A 10,242-nucleotide genomic window follows, 5' to 3' on the forward strand; every position below is an offset into this window, starting at 1 on the left:
TTCTCAAATCTGCCCCTATCACACCCCACTTGCCGGTATCGGTCTACCTAACAACCCGTAGGTGCAATCTGTCACAAGATCCACAGTTTACCCATCAATGACAATAAATGCACTCAATAATAATCAAGAGCAAGAATAAATTCAAATAATTAAATGAAAGGAATTACAAGAGTCCAAATACTCCAAAGGAAACGAATCAAAGCAAAAAGGAATAATATAATATGTTCCCAAAATTGATCGAGTTTAGCAGAAGCAAAAGTTTAATAAATTCTAAATGTTTCTTTGTGTTCTCTTGTGAGCAAGGGTCTTTTCTTCTAATTTAGCAATGAAGGGAGTCATCTAGCTTTCCTCTACCGACTTCTCAAAATGTCGAGCGATCTGTCTCCTCTTGCCATCAATGGTTGCTATAAGCGCACTCTAGGCATCCGCAAGTGGCTTCAAGACATATATCTTCGTCACCCATTGGCGCCGCCATAGCTTCTTCACAGGAGTCATTCCAGTCACACGAAATTTCTCCTGATCCAATATACCCATCTTCATAATATAATTCATCACACAAAAAGGAATGAGCTCTGATGAACTCAGTAAGGAAACACATCTCACATACATATCGACAGTGTATCAGGGTAAGTACATATATAAAGAATGATATGCAAGTATATGGATGCAACTACAAATCTAACTATGCGAGTCTCTAATATGGCAGACATGCTTTAAGATATAACACCTGCCCTCCTCTGGGTAGGTCCAGTCACTTTGATCCCTCATGGACTGGTTACCTCTGTTGGGATCCAGGGCAAGGGGTTCAGTTCTCATCAATCTACCATGGATGGGGTTTAGGTCCACACTCCCTCACCACGACCATTGGCATGAGTATTGTCACATGTCAGGGTTTCTAATCCAATGCAAGGTCATACAATGACTTACTACATGTAGTCCATATACTTCCCCTATCGCACCAACCAACTCGATTCAGTATCCTTCTCTACCTAGGAATGAGAATCCTCATGGACTAGCTACCTCTGTTGGACTCCATTCCTCAACCCAATGGTCATCCACATATTGTTGGGGCAAATACTCTCATGTCCCCTCATGACTCCCAGCCGCTCATTGGACGCCCATGAGCCCAACCCTAACATATGCAATCCTACCAAGTATGATTAACAGTGGACCACTGACTCTCTGCACGGACTGGCAACAACTGTAGGATGAGATAGAGTCACATCACCATCATCACGGGTCATTCTGCTTCAATATCCCTATCGAAAGGATAGTAGCATGTATGGGTACCTAGCCATGTAATCTAGACTTCTTAGGTATGTCATCCAACAACCATGATTGTGCTGGGGGCATTAGTAGGCAGTATCCCATACCACAATCCCTGATATCTCAAGCAATGGATACCCAATATGGATACCCTCTACCATAGTCACATCACATCAACAATCATCATCACATAATTAGACATCTAACATCACATAGCAATTTAAGTACATCTCATCATTATTCACAAGACATAATTAATCATAATTCATATGAACCTACAATTACAACAAGTTGCAAGATGACAAATGCATTCAAAGATATAAGAATTCATCATAGATTATGTCAGTGCATATATGTAAGAATGTATCTTTACATGTAGAAGCGTAAAAACTATTGTAATTGCAATCGAACCTCACAATTAGAAAGTCCAGAGAACTTCAGAGATTACCTAGAATAGAGTTATAAAAATACATTAAAGACATGAGTCAAAGTAGAGCAACAATTGAATTGACTTAGCTACTATGACCCAACTAGTTGCTTGGGTCGGTTGGTTGGGCAAGCGACCACCCTAAGCGACCTCCCCAGTTCCAGACTACTTCTAAGTTTGAAATTTTGACTTTTGATCTCCCAATTTAATCTGATTTTGGGATGATCTAAATCCAAAATTTGTCCTTAAGGAGTCTACATCACAAGCACAAATCAAAACCCTAAAATTCTAATGATTCAATTACTACATCATCTCCTTTAATCAGATCAATCTAATATTCGAATGCAAGGATCTGTTTTTGGATTTGATTCGATCAAGATCATTGATGGGAGGATAGAACCATCATAAATAATTTATCACCAATCAAGGTGGGTGGATCAACACCATTCAAAGAGATGAGGAAATGATATAGAGGGTGTAAGATCAACTTACCTCCAATTAATTCATTAAACTGACAAGGGATTGGATCTACCTCGCAAATCACGCTTCCTTCACCTTCCACCACATGTTCTTTGACTCCTAACCGTCCATAGGAGCCTCCACGAATATAATAATGAGTAAAAAGGTTGAGGTTGCGCTGGAGCAAAATAGGGTTTAATTCTCGTAAGCAGACATGGGCGGTCACTTAGGGCGGTTGGTTGATGATCAATCAACCGCCTTAAGCAACTGCCCCCTAACACTTTTCATTACTTGGGTGCTTTGCTTAAGTGGTTGATCCCCAACTCTAACCAAACCCTAAACAACATGGGGGGGGGGGGGAGGTGTTCTTACCTTGATCCTAGACATCTTCAATCACATCTTGACTCTAACTAGTGATCCACTTTTCCAGTCCATCAGGGTTTCTACAGGTTATTCTTTGGATTCCCAGTGAGGCAGGTTCTTCATCGGTGGAATCCAGATCCATGAGCTCAGGGTATGGATCTTGGACTTCAATCCGGATACTCCACAATTTATTTCAGTTGGATCTTCCGGTACTCGAACCTGCAATGTGGATCCCGTGTTAGAAATACGAGGGTTGTTACAGCCCCGACATTGGGGAGGGGCGGTCGGTCTAGACCTATTGATCGGTCCTATCGTTGGCCCTTGGTTGGCCCCCCAACCAAGGTCCAATTCAAGTGTTTTTGGCTTGTATGAAAGGTCTTTCAATTATCTTTGTTTGGGTATATTTACCTATCGATTGGATTCTCCATCGCCGGTTTCTAGATGTGCCAAAATCGTTTTTTAACACCATCGTGATTGACCTTTTCTCTCCTCTTAAAACCTAGGAGAGAAGTTGAGTCATTACAAGGCTCATCTACTAGCATTGGGTCCACTTCCAAATATTTAGGTTCGACTCGAATGGCCCACAATTGTCGCCGACTTGTGTTCCGGGTTCACAGTCCTGAAACCATGGGTTTAGGGTTAGAAATTTGGGGGATTTCACACATTCAAACAAAGCTATCTTAATCTCTTCTAAAAATGGTATGGATGTCAGTTGAGCATTTTGAAATATGGACACCAGGTAGCACACACTTCAATGCCTCTTCTAAGTGTTAGTTTTCCACTTCTATAGAAGTGAATAATTCTTCATAGTAATCCTCAAACAATTCATAAATGTCCTCATTTGCATTCCATTCACCATCACAATTTTTAGTTTCAGCACCTAATTACGTCTTCTTCTTGTAATTGCTTGAACATGAAAGAATTTAGTATTCTTTCCCCATCTTTCAGCCATTCCACTCTAGATTTCTGTTGCTAGAAATTTTCTTCACATTTGAGCAAATGATCAAGCTCGTGTTATAAAGTATTCTCCCTAGCCGTGTCTAGATGAACATGGTTAGGTAACACCCAACATGTCATTACCCTATTGGCGGGGATATTGAGGCCAAGTGACCTATGGCAGCAGTGTGAGGTGGTGGTGCTCAAGACTAGTAACCAACCCGTGAGAGGACACAACCATACTGGGGGCCATTCATTGGTAGGGTTGGGCTCATAGGAGCTTAAGACCGATAATTCAGAACAACTTGTCACATCCCACCTAGCCGGATCGGATCATACCCGAATATCCATGGGGGTGATCAAGATCTAGGTTTAGTGACAATTCCACACAATATATGATATAGCAAAATCAAATGGACAAGAATAAATCAAGTTTCAAATATAAAATTATCAAAACCGAAATAATGGTTACTATCATCCATTACTTCAAATCAAAAGGTATAACATCAGAGTTTTGAAAAGAAAAGATGATAGTTTTATTCGTAGTGGAAAGTAAACCAAACTATTTCTCTAATGGGATCCAATTCCATAATGACAGTCTTAACACTGATATGAAGCTCCATGCACGTCCACTTCTTCTTCGGTCACTCCTTCAAGAAGATATGTCGGCAACGAATCCTCCATTTGGAAGAAGTCCTCATAACCTGCAGTATAATCTAATAGAAAAAGACATATAAAAAGGAATAAGTTCAATAGAACTCAGTGAGGTCAACTCAACATCATACCATGCATTTATTCACAAGATTTCACACCACACATATAACATGAATATCGATGATGTAATTAATGACAATGATATAATATATGAATGATTATGCTCCTAACTCTATCATGAAGTCTCTATGGTAGACACGCATTAAGTCACACACTAGTCTTCTTTGGGCGGTCTCATCACTCTTCCCTCAAGGCACTCAAGCAAGTCAGTTGGGTTCTCCGCGGTTGTTGGGTAAATCCCTGTCAACCCATGGTTGGGGATTAGGTCACCATTCTCTCACATCACCATTGGTATAAGATCTGGCGCGTGTCAAGGATAATCTTAGGCCCAATGCAAAGTCGTACAGTCTCGTACTACATGTGCTATAGATACTTTCCCTATGGCACCAACCAACTCAGTTCAGTATCCAATATCTCTCTTCATGCCTAGTGCCTTGTTGGTTCGATACTTTTCCACCTATGAATGGAATCCTCAATGGGAGGCATCTTTGGACCCTATTCCTTAACTCTGTGGTCATCCACATATAATGGACATGATGCTTTCTATGTCCTCTCAAGGGTTGGTTACTGGTCTTGAGTGCCCATGAGCCCTTATCTATTATGTGCAACCATACCTCTCTATGATGGTAGTGGGCTTGCTTGGCACACAGGACCCAGCCACTAACATCACGGGTTAACCGGCTTCAATACCACTGTCGAAAGGGTAGTAGTACTCATGAGGTCACTAACCAACACTTCTAGACATGCCCTAGATATGTTAACCAATAATCAGAGAAAGCACCAAGGGCACCATAGGAATGCGTCCCATACCGCTTCCTCTGGTATCCTACGACAAAAATGCCAAAAGGGCATTCCCCATTCCCAATTATAATCTAAGCAATCACATAATGTTACTAGGGCAATGGGTGAATCCACAACCCTAGTAAGCAACATAAAATAAAAGGAGTAATTTAATTCAACATCTATAAATTTTCATATCAATAATTTAGGATTCAACAAGAAAAACTTAATCCATTCAATCTCAAACAAGAAAAACTCAATCCATTCAATCTCATCAATCTCATACATTCTCATATCACTATTCAAAGATATTAAAAAAATAGAAGACATAATCACAAGATAATACTAAAGCAAGTCAAGATATTAATAATAAAAATTAATTAACATAATTAAACATGCAAGATAAGGTTAAGATATTCTTCACCTTTTACTTTGATCCTTTCTCCAAAGTTCAATAATTCCTTCCCACAAGTTGGTGACTAAATATATATAAACCTATTCATGCAAGAGGATTAACAAAATAAAAATAGGAGTTAAGTTTTGGGTTTCAAAGGATATCCCAAAATCTTCCCACAAAAATCCAAATTCTCACCACTACTTTACAAAAGGGTAGTTCTCAACCTTACTAGTTAATGGTCTCTAATTCGCCACCAATTCGAAGTTTATATCGAAACAAAACTTTGGAAAAGTCTAAGTGACAGCAAAAGGATCCTACGATTACCTTCAATTTGATCTAATTTGACTCAGATAAAAAAACCCCAAATTTGGCTCTCCTAAATCACCCGTGGGTGATCCGGAGAGTCAAAATGAGTCAACCTTAGCAAGGGATCACACCATTGCTTTCATACTCAAGGTAAACATTAATACAAGAAAATAAAGGCATCCAAAGAACCTAACATGCTTCCCTTTCAAGATCTCCACGAAAGAAGAGAAGATAAAACTCCCACCAACTATAATTAAAGAGAAGGGTTTAAGAATTCTCACTTCCTTCAACGTTCCCGCAATGATTCGCATCGCAGAGCACCTTTGATTGGATGCGAAATACTCTTCTCCTTCCTTTCTCCTCTTCCCAAAGCCTCCACCTTGTTTTAGCCTCCAAAAATGCGTTTACGGATGAGTTATAACTTATAATAGGGCTTAAAAACCCAAAAATCCAATTTTACCCCTAAATAGAAAATATGATGGGGGTTGGTTTACCCAAATGGCCCAAGCTTACGGCCCATGGTTGGACCCCAAAATGAACTCTGATTTCAATGATTTTTGGCTCGTTGAAAAGGTCTTTCGACAATCTTCAATTTGATACCTTATTCGCATCAATCGGATTCTCCATCACTGATCTATGGATGTTCTAAAATCACCCTTTTTACACCATTATGACTGATCTTCTCTCTTCACTTAAACTTTAGGAGAGTTGTTGAGTCATTATCAGGGTCATCCACCAACATTTGTTCCATTTTCAATCCTTCGGGTTCGACTTGAATGATCCACAGTTGTCGCTGACTCGAGGCCCGGGTTTTGGTCTTGAAACCACTTGGTTAAAGGGGTATAAATCCGGGGATTTCACACAAATGCTATCCCAGCTTCTGTAAGAGCAAAATACAACATTTGTTTCCAAAATTTGAAGTTCTCATATTTGAACTGTCAATTTTGTCAAAATCTAACTTTTCTATTGTTGGTTGTGAAGCTTGCAGAGATGGAAGAGGAGTGTTTTTCAAGCTTCAAAATATCAAAAATCTCTCCAAAATATCTCTTAAAAATACACTCCCTTAGCAGATTTTGCTAAGTCATGGTTAGCTAATTTCAAATTCCTAAATTGCCCTTAATCTCTTATGATTTTATAATGTTGTCCCTAATAAAATAGAATGCTCAATTTTATCTACTTTTTTTTTCCTCCATGAGTTCCTTCTAATGTGTTCTACATTTTATATTATAAGATTAAAATAATACAATAAAAGTATATTCATCATTTCCCATAACTAATTAATGCTTCTAGCAGAACAAAAAGGTGATCGTTAATTTTGTATAGTTTTGGGGTTCTATTCTTTTTACAAATTATCTTGGGGTGTCCCTGAACATTTTCCTTCTAGCAGAACAAAAAGGTGATCGTTAATTTTGTATAGTTTTGGGGTTCTATTCTTTTTACAAATTATCTTGGGGTGTCCCTGAACATTTTCCCAAAAATGAGTAGGAAAAAAAATTGGGGTAAAAGAATTGAAAGAAGGGGAAAAAAAAGAAGAGAACTGATTGAAAAGAGAAAGAAGAGAGGAAAAAGAGGACCTCATAAGATTGAAAGAGATTAGCCCCATGTGATTGGTTCAGCAGGCACAGACCAATGCTTCATGGTATGAGATCAAGAGTTCGAATCTCTCTGGGCTAGGGCAAAGTCTTAGGAAAGAGAGAAAAATGGATGGTGAATTTGAAAGAGACGTTATTTGTCAATTGTAATTTGATCTTAAAAATCTAACTATGTTGTTGTAGAATGCAAGAGCTAAGTAAACTTTAGGTATTTTAATTCAAAGAAAAAACTTTACAAAATTACATTAATTGTTTTGGAAAAAAAAGGAAGAAAAGAAAAGGAAAGAAAGAAGAACCAGGACTAGGAAATAATTGCATCTTTATATCATGTTCAACCTGAATTTTTTGTCCAAACAATTCCATTCATATTTATCCAATGGCAGACTTCAATTAGGCCTGGACCAAAACCCATAAGTGTAAAAGCAAGATGTTTTGGATTCCAAGTTGATGTATTATAGTGGCATGCCATGATTGCATGATTTACTTGATTTTTAACATGTAAATCGACTGCATATACTTTCACTTTTTGTAGAATGTGGCAATAATAGACTTGAAATGGGAATGGCTGACTATGGCATAATGCAGGTGGTTCAGATAGGTTTCCATAGACTAATTTTACAGCTCCGATCGTGACATTCTTATAAGATCCCTCAATGCTTTCAGTACTCCATATAAGTACATGGCGCCCTAAATTATCGATGATGAAATCAATGAGATCTTCAATAGAAGTGGCACAGGTGCATTGCTCACCTTGATTGGGTTTCTCTTCACATTTCTTAAGGGTTCCTTGCATATGCTTATCCATGGTTGATTCATCCACTATACTGAAAAGCTTCTTTAACACCTTAATTTGGGCAAAGGAAAATGGAAATTTTAATGCCAAAGGTCGCGGCAAGAATGATCTATATGATAACGGGTCTCTTAGATCAGGAATATGAATATAACCCCCTTTTTGCACCATTGACTCCCGGAAAAATGGCAATCCCCCTTGGCTTGCAATTGACAAGGGTATGTCATTTGGAAGACCTTCATATTTCAGTTTGAGATCAGTCCACTGGTATATTGGTGGCATTGGTGGTAGGATTGTGTCCTTCATGGTCTTCTTCACCAGTGCGTTTGTAGAACAAGCAAGATTTGCGTCCTGGCAGAATGAACGTAGGTAAGAAGCTAGCTTATTTTCCTCCATGAGTTTCATAAACATTGTAATTTGATGGAACTTCAATGGAGAAGCCTTTGCAGTGATCCAATGAGGTGGGTGTGGAAGATCAAGATGCTCTTTCCAATATTGTGTGGAAGCATTTTCAGCTCTAAAACCCTGCAATTTCATGGAGAATATAACAAGTGATAAGAAAGATGAATCAGGAACAAACAATATAATAGCCAGGTTGAAAGATCGATCGGATGGTGGGAAGTATATGTTTCTTACAATAGAGTATGCAACTAGCAGAAGGCCAATCAATAAAATGAGAGTTGCCATGGAGGAAGCCAATTAAAGTACAAGACGCTTTAGATCCGTGCCTATAGGAGAATGATTTGGAATTGTTGCATGGGGATATAGGGGAAGTTTGCATTTATATATAGATGGGAAATTTCAATGTATAACAAATGGAAAAAAGAGTCTTCAACATGCACTCCCTCAAAAAGTAATCCGTTCACATGCACCCCCTTTTGAGAATCACAATTTGCATGCACCCCTTTTAAAAAGGGTTTAAATTACAAAATGACAATTCCGTGAAACAATAGTTATTAGAATTCAGTTATTTCGTTTTCCAAAACATCAGTTGCCATCGTAGGGGTAATATTGTTATTCTACCATTGTGTCTTTTCTGTTTTTTTGTTTTTTTTTTGAGGTGGGGCAACCGGGTTCATATCCTCTACAATTCCCACCCTCTACAATTCCTTGTAATTCCTATGTAAGATTGTGAAACGTGACAATTAATTATCCAAGTGTCAGAATTAGAATCCAATTAAGATCGAAACCTAATAAATTCCTAAAAATAAGCCTCAAGAAAAAAGGAGAGATGAAATTGGGAGAAAATTTAGGAATATATTAAATTCCGATTCTAATTGAGTTCTAATTCTGACTCTTGGATAATTAACTGCCATGTGTCACAATCTTAAATAAGAATTATAGAGAATTGTAGAGGGTGGGAGTTGTACACAAACCAGCAGTACAAACTATTTAGACGCATTTAAGCCTTGAAACAAAAAAAATACGTACATGAACTTTTTTTTTTTGATACAAAAAACAAGTACAAAAATCAAAAATCATAAAGAAATACTTGGTATTCCTGTTCCCCCCTTTGGTTCTTTTCCCTTCCAGTTATTCCACACCCTTGATTCTTGTCCATGCAACGCCAATACTGCCATATTAGATGCAATCTTCAAGATCTGCTATTCTTCAGAAATTTCAATAGTGATCTCATCCATTCTGGTTGTTGCTATAAAGAAGAGGTCCTAGATTGCATCCAGTGGCAGGTCCTAGATTGCATCTAGTTGCTAAGCCTTTTGCCAATGTTGTATTGTGTTGAGTGATCTACCCTCTTGTTTGCCACCCCAAGAGTATCCCACCTCCTTAGTCGAGTGTTGAATCATTCCTGCACAATACAATATAGTAAGTCTCCTAGGTACTATATAGTAAGTCTCCTAGGCACTATATATTTTTTTTGGATATGAGGTTCATCCGGGCCAGCTTGCGCGCACCATGATTTACATCCTCAAGGGAACTTTTTTTATATTAATGCTGCCGAGTGGGTGCGAACCCAAGACCTCCCCTAGGGAAGTTGGATCTTTAACTGCTTTAACATACCACCTTTGGCTCCTAGGTACTATATTTTGCATTGAAGAGAATAACATGTCACTATTTTCTACTTGTGGGTCCATTGGGGGATCGATGCTTGAGTCTCCATATGGTTTTAGATTTAATTCTTGACACCAAGAAT

General features: G+C 38.4%; 1 protein-coding gene across 1 annotated transcript; it reads right to left on the minus strand.

The window, feature by feature from the left end:
* Positions 1–7,631: 7,631 nt before the first annotated feature.
* Positions 7,632–8,777, minus strand: LOC149011907 (polygalacturonase-1 non-catalytic subunit beta-like). Its single transcript, XM_089162792.1, has one exon. It carries the CDS (start codon positions 8,775–8,777, stop codon positions 7,632–7,634), a length of 1,146 nt encoding a protein of 381 aa, XP_089018918.1.
* Positions 8,778–10,242: the final 1,465 nt, after the last annotated feature.

This window comes from Hakea prostrata, chromosome 7 (genome assembly GCF_041222555.1).
Source record: "Hakea prostrata isolate BN-2017 chromosome 7, UWA_Hpros_2, whole genome shotgun sequence".
NCBI classification, from domain to species: domain Eukaryota; kingdom Viridiplantae; phylum Streptophyta; class Magnoliopsida; order Proteales; family Proteaceae; genus Hakea; species Hakea prostrata.